Below are 22,154 nucleotides of genomic sequence, written 5' to 3' on the forward strand. Positions count from 1 at the left end.
ACAGCAGAGCAGTTTGGTCCTTATTGTACTGTTTCATTTTGGCAATTTTGGTTACTGTGGTCTGGCTTTGGTTCTGAAAACATATAATAAGTCAAATAGTGCAAAAAGAAGCTATTATTCAGTATAACTGAGAAGCAGTGCCATATATTATAATTTCACATTACATTTTAACAAAAAACAAACATTGTCACCTCCAGAGTAGGTGCATTGATACAGGAATAATCACTGGTGTATCATTTGAGGGCTAGTGGACATGTACAGGAGAAGTGCTAAAGTGATGTGTGAAGCTCACCTGGTGATTTCTACTTTAGTTTCTTTCTTTACTGCTGTTCAGCAAGTTTGAACGAAGTTTTATTATTATTGAACATAAGTAAATAGCTTTGCATTTATTCTTAATAATTTGGCAGACACAACTCCACCAAGCATTTACTGGACCACAGGATACGGTTCCTGCAGATACAACTGTGGGGGATCTTCGTATGGATGTTCCTGTGATTACAACTGTCGTTACTATGGCCACTGTTGTCCTGACTTCTGTGACTACTGTTCTTACATGGATAATGGTAAGGAAACATTTAGAAAACAATGTTTAAATATATGCCAAAGTAAGATGTTCTGATTATACAAATACTCTCAAGTTATCAGGAGATCCTTAGGGAAGATTATTGTGATGAAGCAATGCCTCTGGGTGCCGATGATCCATAAGATTATGGACTATATTACTTAAAATGTGAATAACAGGCCATGAAGAAAGATGGAAATTGTCGGTCTACAGTGCTTCAGACAGGTTCTTCAATGTATTGCGCTTGCTGTCATGTATTAGTGTTTTGGACAGTATTTGACGTGAGGTTTATTCTGCTGAGAAAGGATAGGAATCATTAGTGACTGGCAGGGTGTAAGTTCTGACAGGACAACATTTTTACTGAAACATAATTGCAACAGTATAATTTATATTTACTGAAACTGAACATTTCAGTCAATCATTGCTGTAACTTTTACATTAATTAATCTTATTCACGCCAGAGCCCATAAAATGAAATAGTAGGTACTTGGGCAATAGACAGAAATGGATTATGAACTCTTGGTGCTTAGTCTTGCAAAGACATTTGGAGATCCATTACTTGCATCACAAAATTCCTCTCTGCAGCAGATTCATCAGAATATATGTATGATGATGGATGAATAAATAGGCACATAGAATTTTTGTACATTGCATTCATAGGAAGGTGTGGAATTTCAAAATATACTTCATTTGAACGCAATAATTCAGATCATAACATACTCAGTTACATTCAGTTATATTACATCCAGCCACCAAGAGGGGTCACATATTTGTTAAAAATGTTGGAAAGTCCTCAAGTCACTCTAGCCCAGGGCATAATTTTCGTGACGTCTTTTCAAACTAAAGAGCAAAAACTTTTTTTTACATGTACCAGCATCTGGAATCTTAAACTGTCAGTGTATCAAGAATGGAGGAAAGATTGGGATTGTTTGATAGATCTGAAGAGGTGTTGGGTAACATTAGCTTTGGTGAAACCTGTCTGTTTCCACCAATAAGAAAAAGGAGGAGCAGGGGTGACAATCTGAAGTGATATACAGGTGGAACTACAGTGAATTTTAGGAGTTTCCAGTTCCTGAGAATGGAAGACCTGTGTAAAAGCCTGATGAATAAGGCAGTGAGAGTAATGATTTGCCGAATTTCAGCAGGCAAGAGCTGGATCAGTTTTTGAATTTGATGAAGGTCATCCTGTAAAAAGGATTTCTTTTCTGCATTATTATTGAGACCATAATGAGCTCCTGGACATGCTTCAATTGGAGAGGAATTTTAAACCTGTCCTCTGCAAACTTTTTGAGACTGTAGTTACCTCACACAAAGTTTCAGGGATGCTGGTGAATTATGAGGTGATGGGTGGGGTTAGGGTGGGTTTGCCTATGTTATACACTTATTGTGATAACTTGGCTGCACCACAGGGACTTTTCTTTATTGCTGTTGTGCACGTGCTCATTCAGTTCAATCTTAGCCAAAGTTCAATGCCATTGTGACTTTGATTAATATTTGTGAATTTGACTGGAAGCTGACTTAACTCTGAAGAAGGCAAATAATAATGTTCTTGTCTCTAGGATACTGTGGTGGTTACACATCGGCAGTATGTAAGTAATATTTAGAGTTCAAACATTCATAAATCTGTTGTGTGAGGTCCAGAAATTGATTATTTTTCATAATATAATGGCTCTCCTCAAGTAATTTTATTGTTCATTTGATCTTATTTTTATATACTGCTTCCTAAGATATGTATCTGTCCCATAGAAAATATGTTTGCTTCTCATTGTACTGCTTTGATGCACATTACAGTATTTGAGCTTCACTGACACTCTGGTGTGGTCATTAGTATCACACATAAGAGATGAAGAGTCCACCTTCACATCCAAAGGGAAAATGTGAAATCAGAATGATTCCTTCATTTTCCAATTAAAATTTTGCAAGAGCTACTACTTGGCGATCATTCTTAATCAATCTAGGCCATTTTCACCTTTGTCAAAACATTATTTGTATGGTTTTTTTGTTCAAGAAAGTGACAAAGACCTTCAGTAAATTTGTTGCCATGGTCCTGTTCTGATTGTGAAAACACACGATCAATGAAATACCTCAGGAAAAGTGAACACAATACTTCATGATAACTGAGAAAAAATGCTATTTTTCTTTTACAATTTTACAACTCAGTTGAACAAATACGAAATGTCACAAGGAATTAGCAGTGGGATGGGAATATAACGTAAGATGGCATTGTCTGAGGGATCGTGAAGGAATACAAGAGAAATATTAAAGGAATGTTTGAATCTCCATTTGTGCAAAATTCCTGTGTTGTGGTCTTCCGAAGCATTTATGAAATTCACTGGTGGGGATTCATCCCAACATCTACAGGCTCCACAGCCTGCAGACAATTCCCTTCAAAACTTCTCGGCTCCACAAATGGCACCGGGAGAGGAGATGTAATCTTTAGGTTTGTGCAATGACGTATCAGATCCATTTTACTTCTGAATGAATAATAATTTCCATTAGCTGACCAGACAGTGGGAGTTGCTGAGTAGAACAAGTACATCCTGATGTTAATAATAAGAAACAGCCTGGGTTCTGCATTGACCCACCGACAAAAGTAGATGGTGGGATCTGCCTTTTATGTTTTCTTGTCTTAGAGAGAACAGGCGATCACGCAGACTGTGAATCCACCACCAGTGGCTGTCTATGATGTGCTCAATCCTATTATAACAGATGGATTTCCCCTCTCCTAGTCACTCCTACTGCAATTTCTTTCTTGAAAGCTGTTCAGAAATTTGAACAGAAATAAATGATTCAGCTTTTAATTTTATTATTTTGACAGTTACGACTGACGCAATGGAGACAACAGGTATGAAAATGTTCTTTGAGTAAATATTGATCCATTTTAAATGGATAAACTAGCATTACATTTATCTTAGAATTGTAAATTGCAAACTTCATTCAATTGTAACCTATCATTTACTGGACAACAGGCTACAGTTCCTGCAGATACAACTGTGGGGGATCTTCATCTGGTTGTTCCTGTGATTACAACTGTCATTACTATGGCACCTGTTGCTCTGATTTCTGTTACTACTGTGCCTACATTAATTACGGTAAGGAAATATTTACAAAGCAAACTAATATTTAAATGCAGTCTGAAATTAAAATAGTCAGATTGCATAAATTGTCTGCAAATTATCAAGAGAACCTTTAAGAAGGTTATTGCAGTATAGCAGTGTATCTGGCTTCTGCAGATGTGAGAACGTTGTAGGCAGCATATAATGTGATCCAAAGGATTCTGGACTGTATTATTTCAAATATTAATGTTGGGTGATAGAGTGATAAAGTCATAGAGTTATACAGCACGGAAACAGGCCCCTTGGCCAAACTCGTTCATGCCGACCAAGATTCCCATCTAAGCCAGTCACATTTGCCTGCATTTAGCCCATATCTCTCTAAACTCTTTCTATCCATGTATTGTCAAGTTCCTTTTAAATGTTGTTATTGTATCTACCTTAACCATTTTCTCTGGCAACTTATTCCATAGATTGACCACCCTCTGGGTGAAAAAGTTGCCCTCCGGTTCCTCTTAAATATCTCCCCTCTCACCCTAAACCTATGTCCTAAAGTTCTTGATTCCCTTACCCTGGGAAAAAGACTGTGCGCATTCACCCTATCTATGCCTCTCATGGTTTTATGCACTGCTATAAGATCACCTCTGATTCTCCTATGCCCCAATGAATACAGACCCAACCTGTTCCAACCCTCTCTAAAACTGAAAAGTCCCTCCAGTCCTGGCAACTTTCTTGTAAATCTCCTCTGCGTCCTTTCCAGCTTTATGGCATTTTTCCAATAGCAGGTTGACCAAAACTGAACACATTTTGAAATGATTATGAATGGAATACAAGGTCATTACAGAACACAAGATAGATGCAAGATTTGTGACATTTTCTTCAACCTTCTGCTGTCTTTCATGTACTCTTTTGGACAGTGTTCCATGTGGGCATATTGCAAGGCTGTGGCACAATGTTACCTTCTGAAATAGTCACTGAAATCGACCTATTAATGCCATATTTGTTGATTAATTTGTAACAGTAACAATATTATGAAATACTCAGTAAGATGAAATATCTTGTAACTGTGCAATAGAGGGAACAATAACAGCTTGGATTAGTAATCTTGGGGCTTTGTGCGTAAAGCACATTTGGGAATCAACTATTTGCATGTAGTTGTTCCACTAAAATACTTATGGACTAAAATGGATGAATTAATGGGCACATGGAATATTTGTATAGTACGTAGGATTTTAGAATATGCTTCATGTAAGTGTGACCATTCACATTACAATATACTGAGCTGTATTAGGTCATGTACTTGCATGCTCAAAAGATATCCCACATGTGCCTGTGATTGTAGGGCAAAGCCCTGTTTAAAGCATATGTTACTCCAGTCCACGTCAAAGCATTGTAACTAAATTGTTCCATTTCAAGAAAAGAAGTCATATTGTCTATACAAGCCAGAATCTAACCTTTTATATTCTTGAGTATAAGTACAGCAGGAAATAGTGGGATGATTTGATCGAATTCAGTGAGGTGTTTATCGGGTGGAGGCGGGGGGAGCAATGGGAGATATTCTGAAATTGTATGAAGGCGAAATTGGAATGGATATTGGGATTTACTTTTTGTTCCAGAGAAAAGAGGACCTGTAAAACAAGCTGTTAAAAGAGAATGATGATTGACTGAATTCTTTCAGAGAATAGCTGGACCTCTTTCTGTGTTTGATTGGGATCACCTTGTTAAAGAGGATGGTTTTCCAACTTTACTGTTTAGACCATTGCTGGCTCTGGTCAGTTTCAACTGGGGACCAATTTTACGTTTGTCTTCAAATTTACCTGAGATTATAACTTCCACACCCAAGAGTTTGAGAGGTCCCTGGGTGTGAAGCTGTGAAGGGGAGTGTGGACAGATGAAGGAATTGTATATATTGTATATTGCTTTTGACAGTTTGGCTACACCACAAGGACTTCTCTTTGCTGGTGTTGTGCACTTGTCATTAATTTCAATCATAGCTGAAGTTAACCACTTCATTTCTTTGCTTTCCATAAATGTATAAGTGGAGGAAGATTAATCAAAAGCACTTACATCCAAATTATTTGCTTTTCTGTTTGTCTGTAGGATACTGTTATGACACAAGTGGACCAGGTCAGTAATGTTTAAGGTCAATCTTTCTCATACATTTGTTAATCTGTATGTTGATGCACCTTTACAAAGTCAATTATTCTTCACAAAGGCTGTTGTCTGGGAATTATTTTGTCAATTTTTAAAAACTTTTAATACAGTTGTTCAAAATTTCTCCATCACTCCCACCGTGGAGGAGTGTGTTCTTCATTCTAGAGTTTCATTGCGCTTTATGTGAACATCACTGATACTCTCGTGTGGTAATGCTTATTGTTCATCAGTGATTAGTAGTCCAGTATTGCAACTGAATCAAAAATGTTCAATCTGTTGCAGACGCATAATTTCAGTTTGTTCCTTGCACAAAACGTACATCATTCTTTTTACCACTCTGAGCATCATCTTGTTGATTGGATAAAATCTTTGAATACGGTTGTATAAAGTCTCTACATCATTTCCACAGCAGAGCAGTTTGGTCCTTATTGTACTGTTTCATTTTGGCAATTTTGGTTACTGTGGTCTGGCTTTGGTTCTGAAAACATATAATAGGTCAAATAGTGCAAAAAGAAGCTATTATTCAGTATAACTGAGAAGCAGTGCCATATATTATAATTTCACATTACATTTTAACAAAAAACAAACATTGTCACCTCCAGAGTAGGTGCATTGATACAGGAATAATCACTGGTGTATCATTTGAGGGCTAGTGGACATGTACAGGAGAAGTGCTAAAGTGATGTGTGAAGCTCACCTGGTGATTTCTACTTTAGTTTCTTTCTTTACTGCTGTTCAGCAAGTTTGAACGAAGTTTTATTATTGAACATAAGTAAATAGCTTTGCATTTATTCTTAATAATTTGGCAGACACAACTCCACCAAGCATTTACTGGACCACAGGATACGGTTCCTGCAGATACAACTGTGGGGGATCTTCGTATGGATGTTCCTGTGATTACAACTGTCGTTACTATGGCCACTGTTGTCCTGACTTCTGTGACTACTGTTCTTACATGGATAATGGTAAGGAAACATTTAGAAAACAATGTTTAAATATATGCCAAAGTAAGATGTTCTGATTATACAAATACTCTCAAGTTATCAGGAGATCCTTAGGGAAGATTATTGTGATGAAGCAATGCCTCTGGGTGCCGATGATCCATAATATTATGGACTATATTACTTAAAATGTGAATAACAGGCCATGAAGAAAGATGGAAATTGTCGGTCTACAGTGCTTCAGACAGGTTCTTCAATGTATTGCGCTTGCTGTCATGTATTAGTGTTTTGGACAGTATTTGACGTGAGGTTTATTCTGCTGAGAAAGGATAGGAATCATTAGTGACTGGCAGGGTGTAAGTTCTGACAGGACAACATTTTTACTGAAACATAATTGCAACAGTATAATTTATATTTACTGAAACTGAACATTTCAGTCAATCATTGCTGTAACTTTTACATTAATTAATCTTATTCACGCCAGAGCCCATAAAATGAAATAGTAGGTACTTGGGCAATAGACAGAAATGGATTATGAACTCTTGGTGCTTAGTCTTGCAAAGACATTTGGAGATCCATTACTTGCATCACAAAATTCCTCTCTGCAGCAGATTCATCAGAATATATATATGATGATGGATGAATAAATAGGCACATAGAATTTTTGTACATTGCATTCATAGGAAGGTGTGGAATTTCAAAATATACTTCATTTGAACGCAATAATTCAGATCATAACATACTCAGTTACATTCAGTTATATTACATCCAGCCACCAAGAGGGGTCACATATTTGTTAAAAATGTTGGAAAGTCCTCAAGTCACTCTAGCCCAGGGCATAATTTTCGTGACGTCTTTTCAAACTAAAGAGCAAAAACTTTTTTTTACATGTACCAGCATCTGGAATCTTAAACTGTCAGTGTATCAAGAATGGAGGAAAGATTGGGATTGTTTGATAGATCTGAAGAGGTGTTGGGTAACATTAGCTTTGGTGAAACCTGTCTGTTTCCACCAATAAGAAAAAGGAGGAGCAGGGGTGACAATCTGAAGTGATATACAGGTGGAACTACAGTGAATTTTAGGAGTTTCCAGTTCCTGAGAATGGAAGACCTGTGTAAAAGCCTGATGAATAAGGCAGTGAGAGTAATGATTTGCCGAATTTCAGCAGGCAAGAGCTGGATCAGTTTTTGAATTTGATGAAGGTCATCCTGTAAAAAGGATTTCTTTTCTGCATTATTATTGAGACCATAATGAGCTCCTGGACATGCTTCAATTGGAGAGGAATTTTAAACCTGTCCTCTGCAAACTTTTTGAGACTGTAGTTACCTCACACAAAGTTTCAGGGATGCTGGTGAATTATGAGGTGATGGGTGGGGTTAGGGTGGGTTTGCCTATGTTATACACTTATTGTGATAACTTGGCTGCACCACAGGGACTTTTCTTTATTGCTGTTGTGCACGTGCTCATTCAGTTCAATCTTAGCCAAAGTTCAATGCCATTGTGACTTTGATTAATATTTGTGAATTTGACTGGAAGCTGACTTAACTCTGAAGAAGGCAAATAATAATGTTCTTGTCTCTAGGATACTGTGGTGGTTACACATCGGCAGTATGTAAGTAATATTTAGAGTTCAAACATTCATAAATCTGTTGTGTGAGGTCCAGAAATTGATTATTTTTCATAATATAATGGCTCTCCTCAAGTAATTTTATTGTTCATTTGATCTTATTTTTATATACTGCTTCCTAAGATATGTATCTGTCCCATAGAAAATATGTTTGCTTCTCATTGTACTGCTTTGATGCACATTACAGTATTTGAGCTTCACTGACACTCTGGTGTGGTCATTAGTATCACACATAAGAGATGAAGAGTCCACCTTCACATCCAAAGGGAAAATGTGAAATCAGAATGATTCCTTCATTTTCCAATTAAAATTTTGCAAGAGCTACTACTTGGCGATCATTCTTAATCAATCTAGGCCATTTTCACCTTTGTCAAAACATTATTTGTATGGTTTTTTTGTTCAAGAAAGTGACAAAGACCTTCAGTAAATTTGTTGCCATGGTCCTGTTCTGATTGTGAAAACACACGATCAATGAAATACCTCAGGAAAAGTGAACACAATACTTCATGATAACTGAGAAGAAATGCTATTTTTCTTTTACAATTTTACAACTCAGTTGAACAAATACGAAATGTCACAAGGAATTAGCAGTGGGATGGGAATATAACGTAAGATGGCATTGTCTGAGGGATCGTGAAGGAATACAAGAGAAATATTAAAGGAATGTTTGAATCTCCATTTGTGCAAAATTCCTGTGTTGTGGTCTTCCGAAGCATTTATGAAATTCACTGGTGGGGATTCATCCCAACATCTACAGGCTCCACAGCCTGCAGACAATTCCCTTCAAAACTTCTCGGCTCCACAAATGGCACCGGGAGAGGAGATGTAATCTTTAGGTTTGTGCAATGACGTATCAGATCCATTTTACTTCTGAATGAATAATAATTTCCATTAGCTGACCAGACAGTGGGAGTTGCTGAGTAGAACAAGTACATCCTGATGTTAATAATAAGAAACAGCCTGGGTTCTGCATTGACCCACCGACAAAAGTAGATGGTGGGATCTGCCTTTTATGTTTTCTTGTCTTAGAGAGAACAGGCGATCACGCAGACTGTGAATCCACCACCAGTGGCTGTCTATGATGTGCTCAATCCTATTATAACAGATGGATTTCCCCTCTCCTAGTCACTCCTACTGCAATTTCTTTCTTGAAAGCTGTTCAGAAATTTGAACAGAAATAAATGATTCAGCTTTTAATTTTATTATTTTGACAGTTACGACTGACGCAATGGAGACAACAGGTATGAAAATGTTCTTTGAGTAAATATTGATCCATTTTAAATGGATAAACTAGCATTACATTTATCTTAGAATTGTAAATTGCAAACTTCATTCAATTGTAACCTATCATTTACTGGACAACAGGCTACAGTTCCTGCAGATACAACTGTGGGGGATCTTCATCTGGTTGTTCCTGTGATTACAACTGTCATTACTATGGCACCTGTTGCTCTGATTTCTGTTACTACTGTGCCTACATTAATTACGGTAAGGAAATATTTACAAAGCAAACTAATATTTAAATGCAGTCTGAAATTAAAATAGTCAGATTGCATAAATTGTCTGCAAATTATCAAGAGAACCTTTAAGAAGGTTATTGCAGTATAGCAGTGTATCTGGCTTCTGCAGATGTGAGAACGTTGTAGGCAGCATATAATGTGATCCAAAGGATTCTGGACTGTATTATTTCAAATATTAATGTTGGGTGATAGAGTGATAAAGTCATAGAGTTATACAGCACGGAAACAGGCCCCTTGGCCAAACTCGTTCATGCCGACCAAGATTCCCATCTAAGCCAGTCACATTTGCCTGCATTTAGCCCATATCTCTCTAAACTCTTTCTATCCATGTATTGTCAAGTTCCTTTTAAATGTTGTTATTGTATCTACCTTAACCATTTTCTCTGGCAACTTATTCCATAGATTGACCACCCTCTGGGTGAAAAAGTTGCCCTCCGGTTCCTCTTAAATATCTCCCCTCTCACCCTAAACCTATGTCCTAAAGTTCTTGATTCCCTTACCCTGGGAAAAAGACTGTGCGCATTCACCCTATCTATGCCTCTCATGGTTTTATGCACTGCTATAAGATCACCTCTGATTCTCCTATGCCCCAATGAATACAGACCCAACCTGTTCCAACCCTCTCTAAAACTGAAAAGTCCCTCCAGTCCTGGCAACTTTCTTGTAAATCTCCTCTGCGTCCTTTCCAGCTTTATGGCATTTTTCCAATAGCAGGTTGACCAAAACTGAACACATTTTGAAATGATTATGAATGGAATACAAGGTCATTACAGAACACAAGATAGATGCAAGATTTGTGACATTTTCTTCAACCTTTTGCTGTCTTTCATGTACTCTTTTGGACAGTGTTCCATGTGGGCATATTGCAAGGCTGTGGCACAATGTTACCTTCTGAAATAGTCACTGAAATCGACCTATTAATGCCATATTTGTTGATTAATTTGTAACAGTAACAATATTATGAAATACTCAGTAAGATGAAATATCTTGTAACTGTGCAATAGAGGGAACAATAACAGCTTGGATTAGTAATCTTGGGGCTTTGTGCGTAAAGCACATTTGGGAATCAACTATTTGCATGTAGTTGTTCCACTAAAATACTTATGGACTAAAATGGATGAATTAATGGGCACATGGAATATTTGTATAGTACGTAGGATTTTAGAATATGCTTCATGTAAGTGTGACCATTCACATTACAATATACTGAGCTGTATTAGGTCATGTACTTGCATGCTCAAAAGATATCCCACATGTGCCTGTGATTGTAGGGCAAAGCCCTGTTTAAAGCATATGTTACTCCAGTCCACGTCAAAGCATTGTAACTAAATTGTTCCATTTCAAGAAAAGAAGTCATATTGTCTATACAAGCCAGAATCTAACCTTTTATATTCTTGAGTATAAGTACAGCAGGAAATAGTGGGATGATTTGATCGAATTCAGTGAGGTGTTTATCGGGTGGAGGCGGGGGGAGCAATGGGAGATATTCTGAAATTGTATGAAGGCGAAATTGGAATGGATATTGGGATTTACTTTTTGTTCCAGAGAAAAGAGGACCTGTAAAACAAGCTGTTAAAAGAGAATGATGATTGACTGAATTCTTTCAGAGAATAGCTGGACCTCTTTCTGTGTTTGATTGGGATCACCTTGTTAAAGAGGATGGTTTTCCAACTTTACTGTTTAGACCATTGCTGGCTCTGGTCAGTTTCAACTGGGGACCAATTTTACGTTTGTCTTCAAATTTACCTGAGATTATAACTTCCACACCCAAGAGTTTGAGAGGTCCCTGGGTGTGAAGCTGTGAAGGGGAGTGTGGACAGATGAAGGAATTGTATATATTGTATATTGCTTTTGACAGTTTGGCTACACCACAAGGACTTCTCTTTGCTGGTGTTGTGCACTTGTCATTAATTTCAATCATAGCTGAAGTTAACCACTTCATTTCTTTGCTTTCCATAAATGTATAAGTGGAGGAAGATTAATCAAAAGCACTTACATCCAAATTATTTGCTTTTCTGTTTGTCTGTAGGATACTGTTATGACACAAGTGGACCAGGTCAGTAATGTTTAAGGTCAATCTTTCTCATACATTTGTTAATCTGTATGTTGATGCACCTTTACAAAGTCAATTATTCTTCACAAAGGCTGTTGTCTGGGAATTATTTTGTCAATTTTTAAAAACTTTTAATACAGTTGTTCAAAATTTCTCCATCACTCCCACCGTGGAGGAGTGTGTTCTTCATTCTAGAGTTTCATTGCGCTTTATGTGAACATCACTGATACTCTCGTGTGGTAATGCTTATTGTTCATCAGTGATTAGTAGTCCAGTATTGCAACTGAATCAAAAATGTTCAATCTGTTGCAGACGCATAATTTCAGTTTGTTCCTTGCACAAAACGTACATCATTCTTTTTACCACTCTGAGCATCATCTTGTTGATTGGATAAAATCTTTGAATACGGTTGTATAAAGTCTCTACATCATTTCCACAGCAGAGCAGTTTGGTCCTTATTGTACTGTTTCATTTTGGCAATTTTGGTTACTGTGGTCTGGCTTTGGTTCTGAAAACATATAATAGGTCAAATAGTGCAAAAAGAAGCTATTATTCAGTATAACTGAGAAGCAGTGCCATATATTATAATTTCACATTACATTTTAACAAAAAACAAACATTGTCACCTCCAGAGTAGGTGCATTGATACAGGAATAATCACTGGTGTATCATTTGAGGGCTAGTGGACATGTACAGGAGAAGTGCTAAAGTGATGTGTGAAGCTCACCTGGTGATTTCTACTTTAGTTTCTTTCTTTACTGCTGTTCAGCAAGTTTGAACGAAGTTTTATTATTATTGAACATAAGTAAATAGCTTTGCATTTATTCTTAATAATTTGGCAGACACAACTCCACCAAGCATTTACTGGACCACAGGATACGGTTCCTGCAGATACAACTGTGGGGGATCTTCGTATGGATGTTCCTGTGATTACAACTGTCGTTACTATGGCCACTGTTGTCCTGACTTCTGTGACTACTGTTCTTACATGGATAATGGTAAGGAAACATTTAGAAAACAATGTTTAAATATATGCCAAAGTAAGATGTTCTGATTATACAAATACTCTCAAGTTATCAGGAGATCCTTAGGGAAGATTATTGTGATGAAGCAATGCCTCTGGGTGCCGATGATCCATAAGATTATGGACTATATTACTTAAAATGTGAATAACAGGCCATGAAGAAAGATGGAAATTGTCGGTCTACAGTGCTTCAGACAGGTTCTTCAATGTATTGCGCTTGCTGTCATGTATTAGTGTTTTGGACAGTATTTGACGTGAGGTTTATTCTGCTGAGAAAGGATAGGAATCATTAGTGACTGGCAGGGTGTAAGTTCTGACAGGACAACATTTTTACTGAAACATAATTGCAACAGTATAATTTATATTTACTGAAACTGAACATTTCAGTCAATCATTGCTGTAACTTTTACATTAATTAATCTTATTCACGCCAGAGCCCATAAAATGAAATAGTAGGTACTTGGGCAATAGACAGAAATGGATTATGAACTCTTGGTGCTTAGTCTTGCAAAGACATTTGGAGATCCATTACTTGCATCACAAAATTCCTCTCTGCAGCAGATTCATCAGAATATATGTATGATGATGGATGAATAAATAGGCACATAGAATTTTTGTACATTGCATTCATAGGAAGGTGTGGAATTTCAAAATATACTTCATTTGAACGCAATAATTCAGATCATAACATACTCAGTTACATTCAGTTATATTACATCCAGCCACCAAGAGGGGTCACATATTTGTTAAAAATGTTGGAAAGTCCTCAAGTCACTCTAGCCCAGGGCATAATTTTCGTGACGTCTTTTCAAACTAAAGAGCAAAAACTTTTTTTTACATGTACCAGCATCTGGAATCTTAAACTGTCAGTGTATCAAGAATGGAGGAAAGATTGGGATTGTTTGATAGATCTGAAGAGGTGTTGGGTAACATTAGCTTTGGTGAAACCTGTCTGTTTCCACCAATAAGAAAAAGGAGGAGCAGGGGTGACAATCTGAAGTGATATACAGGTGGAACTACAGTGAATTTTAGGAGTTTCCAGTTCCTGAGAATGGAAGACCTGTGTAAAAGCCTGATGAATAAGGCAGTGAGAGTAATGATTTGCCGAATTTCAGCAGGCAAGAGCTGGATCAGTTTTTGAATTTGATGAAGGTCATCCTGTAAAAAGGATTTCTTTTCTGCATTATTATTGAGACCATAATGAGCTCCTGGACATGCTTCAATTGGAGAGGAATTTTAAACCTGTCCTCTGCAAACTTTTTGAGACTGTAGTTACCTCACACAAAGTTTCAGGGATGCTGGTGAATTATGAGGTGATGGGTGGGGTTAGGGTGGGTTTGCCTATGTTATACACTTATTGTGATAACTTGGCTGCACCACAGGGACTTTTCTTTATTGCTGTTGTGCACGTGCTCATTCAGTTCAATCTTAGCCAAAGTTCAATGCCATTGTGACTTTGATTAATATTTGTGAATTTGACTGGAAGCTGACTTGACTGGAAGCTGACTTAACTCTGAGAGGCATAATAATGTTCTTGTCTCTAGGATACTGTGGTGGTTACACATCGGCAGTATGTAAGTAATATTTAGAGTTCAAACATTCATAAATCTGTTGTGTGAGGTCCAGAAATTGATTATTTTTCATAATATAATGGCTCTCCTCAAGTAATTTTATTGTTCATTTGATCTTATTTTTATATACTGCTTCCTAAGATATGTATCTGTCCCATAGAAAATATGTTTGCTTCTCATTGTACTGCTTTGATGCACATTACAGTATTTGAGCTTCACTGACACTCTGGTGTGGTCATTAGTATCACACATAAGAGATGAAGAGTCCACCTTCACATCCAAAGGGAAAATGTGAAATCAGAATGATTCCTTCATTTTCCAATTAAAATTTTGCAAGAGCTACTACTTGGCGATCATTCTTAATCAATCTAGGCCATTTTCACCTTTGTCAAAACATTATTTGTATGGTTTTTTTGTTCAAGAAAGTGACAAAGACCTTCAGTAAATTTGTTGCCATGGTCCTGTTCTGATTGTGAAAACACACGATCAATGAAATACCTCAGGAAAAGTGAACACAATACTTCATGATAACTGAGAAGAAATGCTATTTTTCTTTTACAATTTTACAACTCAGTTGAACAAATACGAAATGTCACAAGGAATTAGCAGTGGGATGGGAATATAACGTAAGATGGCATTGTCTGAGGGATCGTGAAGGAATACAAGAGAAATATTAAAGGAATGTTTGAATCTCCATTTGTGCAAAATTCCTGTGTTGTGGTCTTCCGAAGCATTTATGAAATTCACTGGTGGGGATTCATCCCAACATCTACAGGCTCCACAGCCTGCAGACAATTCCCTTCAAAACTTCTCGGCTCCACAAATGGCACCGGGAGAGGAGATGTAATCTTTAGGTTTGTGCAATGACGTATCAGATCCATTTTACTTCTGAATGAATAATAATTTCCATTAGCTGACCAGACAGTGGGAGTTGCTGAGTAGAACAAGTACATCCTGATGTTAATAATAAGAAACAGCCTGGGTTCTGCATTGACCCACCGACAAAAGTAGATGGTGGGATCTGCCTTTTATGTTTTCTTGTCTTAGAGAGAACAGGCGATCACGCAGACTGTGAATCCACCACCAGTGGCTGTCTATGATGTGCTCAATCCTATTATAACAGATGGATTTCCCCTCTCCTAGTCACTCCTACTGCAATTTCTTTCTTGAAAGCTGTTCAGAAATTTGAACAGAAATAAATGATTCAGCTTTTAATTTTATTATTTTGACAGTTACGACTGACGCAATGGAGACAACAGGTATGAAAATGTTCTTTGAGTAAATATTGATCCATTTTAAATGGATAAACTAGCATTACATTTATCTTAGAATTGTAAATTGCAAACTTCATTCAATTGTAACCTATCATTTACTGGACAACAGGCTACAGTTCCTGCAGATACAACTGTGGGGGATCTTCATCTGGTTGTTCCTGTGATTACAACTGTCATTACTATGGCACCTGTTGCTCTGATTTCTGTTACTACTGTGCCTACATTAATTACGGTAAGGAAATATTTACAAAGCAAACTAATATTTAAATGCAGTCTGAAATTAAAATAGTCAGATTGCATAAATTGTCTGCAAATTATCAAGAGAACCTTTAAGAAGGTTATTGCAGTATAGCAGTGTATCTGGCTTCTGCAGATGTGAGAACGTTGTAGGCAGCATATAATGTGATCCAAAGGATTCTGGACTGTATTATTTCAAATATTAATGTTGGGTGATAGAGTGATAAAGTCATAGAGTTATACAGCACGGAAACAGGCCCCTTGGCCAAACTCGTTCATGCCGACCAAGATTCCCATCTAAGCCAGTCACATTTGCCTGCATTTAGCCCATATCTCTCTAAACTCTTTCTATCCATGTATTGTCAAGTTCCTTTTAAATGTTGTTATTGTATCTACCTTAACCATTTTCTCTGGCAACTTATTCCATAGATTGACCACCCTCTGGGTGAAAAAGTTGCCCTCCGGTTCCTCTTAAATATCTCCCCTCTCACCCTAAACCTATGTCCTAAAGTTCTTGATTCCCTTACCCTGGGAAAAAGACTGTGCGCATTCACCCTATCTATGCCTCTCATGGTTTTATGCACTGCTATAAGATCACCTCTGATTCTCCTATGCCCCAATGAATACAGACCCAACCTGTTCCAACCCTCTCTAAAACTGAAAAGTCCCTCCAGTCCTGGCAACTTTCTTGTAAATCTCCTCTGCGTCCTTTCCAGCTTTATGGCATTTTTCCAATAGCAGGTTGACCAAAACTGAACACATTTTGAAATGATTATGAATGGAATACAAGGTCATTACAGAACACAAGATAGATGCAAGATTTGTGACATTTTCTTCAACCTTCTGCTGTCTTTCATGTACTCTTTTGGACAGTGTTCCATGTGGGCATATTGCAAGGCTGTGGCACAATGTTACCTTCTGAAATAGTCACTGAAATCGACCTATTAATGCCATATTTGTTGATTAATTTGTAACAATATTATGCAAAACTCAGTAAGATGAAATACCTTGTATCTGTGCAACAGAGGGAACAATAACAGAGGTAACATTAGTAATCTTTGGGCCTTGTGTGTAAAGCACATTTGGGAATCAATTATTTGCATGTAGTTGTTCCACTAAAATACTTATGGATTAAAATGGATGAATTAATGGGCACATGGAATATTTGTATAGTACGTAGGATTTTAGAATATGCTTCATGTAAGTGTGACAATTCACATTACAGTATACTGAGCTGTATTAGGTCACGTACTTGCATCCTCTAACAGATATCCCACATTTGCCTGTGATTGTGGGGCAAAGCCCCATTTAAAGCATATGTTACTCCAGGCATTGTAACTAAATTGTTCCATTTCAAAAAAAGAAATCATATTATCTATATAAACAGAATCCAGCCTTTTATATTCTTGAGTATAAGTACAGCAGGAAACAGTGGGATGGTTTGATAGAATTCAGTGAGGTGTTTACAGACATTTTTCCTGTTGCAAACATTTTTTACAACCAATTAGGGTTGGGGGCAGGGGAGCAAAGGGAAACATTCTGAAATTATATGAAGGTGAAATTGGAATGGATATTTGGATTTATTTTTTGTTTCAGAGAAAAGAGGACCTGTAAAACAAGCTGTTAATTCAGACAGAGAATAATGATTGACTGAATTCTTTCAGAGAATAGCTGGACCTCTTTTTGTGTTTGATTGGGATCACCTTGTTAAAGAGGATGGTTTTCCAACTTTACTGTTTAGACCATTGCTGGCTCTGGTCAGTTTCAACTGGGGACCAATTTTACATTTGTCTTCTTCAAATTTACCTGAGATTATAACTTCCACAACAAGAGTTTGAGAGGTCCCTGGGTGTGAAGCTGTGAAGGGGAGTGTGGGCAGATGAAGGAATTGTATATATTGTATATTGCTTTTGACAGTTTGGCTGCACCACAAGGACTTCTCTTTGCTGGTGTTGTGCACTTGTCATTAATTTCAATCATAGCTGAATTTAACCACTTCATTTCTTTGCTTTCCATAAATGTATAAGTGGAGGAAGATTAATCAAAAGCACTTACATCCAAATTATTTGCTTTGTTGTTTGTCTGTAGGATACTGTTATGACACAAGTGGACCAGGTCAGTAATTTTTAAGGTCAATCTTTCTCATAAATTTGTTAATCTGTATGTTGATGCACCTTTACAAAGTCAATTATTCTTCACAAAGGCTGTTGCCTGGGAATTATTTTGTTAATTAGATAAAAACATTGAATAATTTTGTTCAAAGTTTCTTCATCACTCCCACCATGGAGGAGTGTGTTCTTCTTTCTAGAGTTTCATTGCGCTTTATATGAACATCACTGACACTCTCGTGTGGTAATGCTTATTGTTCATCAGTGATTAGTAGTCCAATATTGCAACTGAATCATAAATGTTCAGTCTGTTGCAGATGCATAATTTCAATTTGTTTCTTGCACAAAACAAATATCATTCTTTTGACCACTCTGAGCATAATCTTGTTGATTGAAAAAATCTTTAAATACTGTTGTCTAACATCTCTGTATCGTTCCCACAGCAGAGCTGTGTGTTCTTTATTGTACTGTTTCATTGCACTTTATTTGAGCATCTGTGGCACTCTAGTATGTTAATCTCTATTGCTCATCAGAGATTAGGAGTCCAGCATTACATCTGAAGTGAAAATGCTATGTCTGAGTCCTATTCCTTGTGCCACATATGTAAACATTAATTATTTTGAATCACTTTATGGTTAGACCCTTGCCAGATTTCACAAAAAAATACTCTTGTAGCCTTCAGTACGAGCACATGGCAAAGACAATTTTGGGAATTTTGGTTGCTGCGGTCTGCCTTTAATTGTGAAAACATATAATGAATCAAATAGCGCAAAAAAACTATTGTACAGTATAACTGAGGAGCAGTGCCATATATTATAATTTCACATTTCAATTTAACAAAAAACAAACATGTCATCTCCAGAGTAGGTGCATTGATACAGGAATAATCACCAGTGTACCATTTGAAGGCTCGTGGACATGTACAAGAGAAGTACTCAAGTGATATGTGAAGCTCACCTGGTGATTTCTACTTCAGTTTTTTTCTTTACTGCTGCTGAGCAAGTTTGAACAAAGTTTGAAGCTTGAACATAAATAAAATCTTTCTGCATTTATTTTAATACTTTGACAGACACAACTGCAATTTACTGGACAACAGGATACGGTTCCTGCAGATACAGCTGTGGGGGATCTTCATTCGGGTGTTCCTGTGATTACAACTGTCGTTACTATGGCAACTGCTGTCCAGATTTCTGCGATCACTGTGCTTACATGGATTATGGTAAGGGAACATTTAGAAAGCAATGTTTAAATACATGTTAAAGTTAAAACATTCCATGATAAAAAGGCTATGGAAATTTGTGAATCTGGACCATTGCTGTAATATTTAACTTCATTAATTGTATTCATGCCATTGTTAAGCCAAACCAATAAAATGAAATACCTTGTATCAGGGCAACAGACAGAGCAGAATTATGAACTCTCAGGCCTTTGTCTACAAAGAAACTGTGGAAATGCACTGCTTGCACCACAAGATCCCCTCCTGCTGCTGGAACATGAGAACACAGATACAAGAATGGATGAATATATAGGCAGACAGAATATTTGTATACTATATAAATTCACTCAAAATTCACTAATTCACCAGTTGAATTCAACTCATTTCACAAGCCAAGTTATATTCAGCTAAATTACAGCCAGCCTTAAAAAGCATTCCATATTTGCTCAAAACAACACATTATTTGGATATGATGCATATCCTCTATGATTAAAATATTCAAACTCAAGAGCAGGAACACTTTGCTTCTACATAAACCACAATTAAGCATCTTGTCTGTGCATCAGATCAGAAGGAAGGATTGGTGTGATCTGATGAAATTGAAGAGGTGTTGGCAGGAGTAGTTGGTGTTGGTGGACCCTGTTTGTTTCAGGGCAAGTAGGGGTGACAGTCTGAAGTTATAGTCTGGTGGACCTAGAATGGATTTCTAAGAAGTAAAATACATTCTTCCTCAGTCATTCTCAGTTCTAATAAAGGGTCGCAAACCTGAAACGTCAACTGTTTCTCCTTCCACAGATCCTGCCTGAACTGCTGAGATTTCTGTTTTAATTTCAGATTTCCAACATCTGTAGTTCTTTTGGTTTTCATTTAATAGATTTCACAAGTTTCTTGTTCCTGAGAATAGAGGACATGCACAATGGGCTCTTGACTCAGGCAGTGAATAATGACTTCTGAATTCCTTCAGACAAGAGCTGAGCCTGTTTCTGGCTTTGATGGAAATCACCTATAAAAAGGAAGGTTTTCCTAGATCATTAGTGAGACCAGAGTAGGTTCCTAGACTAGCTTAAATTGGAATGGAATTTTACACGTTTTTTTACAAACTTCCTTGAGATTATAATGATCTCACTCATGAGTTTGCAAGGTTTCTGGTGGTGGTGGTGTTTTACGGTTGGATTGTGTGTGTGTGTGTGTGTGTGTGTGTGTGTGTGTGTGTGTGTGCGTGCGCGCGTGCGTGTGGGGGTTGGATGGTGTCTTTGGGGTGGGTGGGTGGGTGGAGTGTTTGATGGGAGATTGTGGTGGGTTTTTATTTACTGTATGTTATTTGTGACAGGTTGGATCCACCACTTGGACTTTTCTTAGCTGTTGCTGCGCACTTGTTCATTGATTTCTAGCATAGAAGAAGTTGATAATTTCATTTTTAACACATGTCTGATTAATATGTCCGAGTATGACTTGACAAAAAGCAATAACAAGGCAAATAACTGGTGTCTTTATCTCTAGGATACTGTGGTGGTTACACAACTGTGCAAGGTCAGTAACATTTAAAGTTAATCTTTCTTATAAATTTGTTGTGTTCATTGTCAGAGGTTTTATAAATCAATTGTTATTCAGAATGATGAAACACTTGTATACCGCTGCCTAAAGTCGATAAGCAGTCCCACAGTAAAGCAATGAGTTCTTCATTGTATTGTTTTGATGGACTTCATTTGGGCATTACTGTCACTCTGGTAATCTGTATTGATTATCAGAATTAAAAATCCAGTTTTGCATCTGAAGAGAAAATGTGAATATGAGTAGGTACATTTTCAATTTGAAATTATACAGTTATTCCTTGACAATCATTTTAATAAATCTGTAGCTAATTTCTTATTTGACAAAAGATCATTTTATTTTAAAAAGGTGAGAAAGACTTTCAATAAGTTTGATGCCAAAGTGTGGTCCTGATTATGAAAACACGAATCAGTGAACCAATACAGAAAATTTAAACAAAATTCTTCATGATAACTGAGAGGAAAGGCCATTTTTATAACCTTGCAGTTCAAATGAACAAATATAGAATGTCACCTGCAATTAGCAGTGGTACAGGAATGTACTATGATCTTGATTGAGGGATTATGGAGTACAAGAGAACCATTAAAGAAGTGTGCCAAGCTCCACTTGAACGAAATTCCAGAGCCAAAATCTTTAGAAGCATCATTTACAATTTCCACTGGTGGAGATTTAATCCAAAGGATTAAATCTCCACCAGTGGAAGACCCCTGTCTTCTGAACAGAGGGAGAATTTCCTTTGAAACATCTTGGTTCCATTTACAGCACTTGAGAAAGGAAATGTAATCTTTAAGTTAACAAACGACATATCGGGTAAATAATAATTTATATCGCCAGACTAGAATGTGGGACTTGCTGAGCAGAACAAGCACATTCTGAAGATAATTATTGCGAACAGTATTCACATTTTGGGGCCTACGTTGAAAAATCTAGATAGTGGGTCACCCTCCTACACTTCCTTAGGACAGAGGGAGCAGGCATCCACACAGATTGGCAATGCTCCACCAGTGGTTACATTTAATGTGCTCTATCCCAATGGAACAAATGGATATCCCTTCACCTGGTCATTTTTATTTCAGTTTCTTCTCTTAATCCAGTTCAGAAAGATTGAACAAAGTCTGAGACTTGAATGGAAATAAACAGTTCTGCCTTTTTTGTATTATTGCGACAGGTATGACCGAAGTAACGGAGACAACAGGTATGAAAATATATTATCCTACTTTAAAATGATAAAACCTCATTTGATTTATTTCAAATTTTTAAATT

At 37.1% G+C, this 22,154-nt stretch overlaps 1 protein-coding gene and 1 long non-coding RNA gene across 2 annotated transcripts; both read left to right on the forward strand.

Annotated features, from left to right (window-relative positions):
* The first annotated feature begins 253 nt into the window (after window positions 1-253).
* LOC127576912 (uncharacterized) lies at window positions 254-18,146 on the forward strand. Its single transcript, XM_052027733.1, has 16 exons — window positions 254-295; window positions 408-563; window positions 2,122-2,151; window positions 3,381-3,407; window positions 3,532-3,654; window positions 5,716-5,742; window positions 6,579-6,734; window positions 8,293-8,322; window positions 9,552-9,578; window positions 9,703-9,825; window positions 11,887-11,913; window positions 12,753-12,908; window positions 14,479-14,508; window positions 15,738-15,764; window positions 15,889-16,011; window positions 18,105-18,146. The coding sequence occupies exons 1-16, from the start codon at window positions 254-256 to the stop codon at window positions 18,144-18,146; spliced, it is 1,146 nt and encodes a 381-aa protein (XP_051883693.1).
* Window positions 18,147-19,235: 1,089 nt separating this feature from the next.
* On the forward strand, window positions 19,236-22,071 carry LOC127576507 (uncharacterized). Its single transcript, XR_007957242.1, has 3 exons — window positions 19,236-19,343; window positions 20,841-20,870; window positions 22,060-22,071. It is a non-coding gene; the product is annotated as an uncharacterized LOC127576507 (long non-coding RNA).
* Window positions 22,072-22,154: the final 83 nt, after the last annotated feature.

This window comes from Pristis pectinata, chromosome 12 (assembly GCF_009764475.1).
Source record: "Pristis pectinata isolate sPriPec2 chromosome 12, sPriPec2.1.pri, whole genome shotgun sequence".
Taxonomy (NCBI): domain Eukaryota; kingdom Metazoa; phylum Chordata; class Chondrichthyes; order Rhinopristiformes; family Pristidae; genus Pristis; species Pristis pectinata.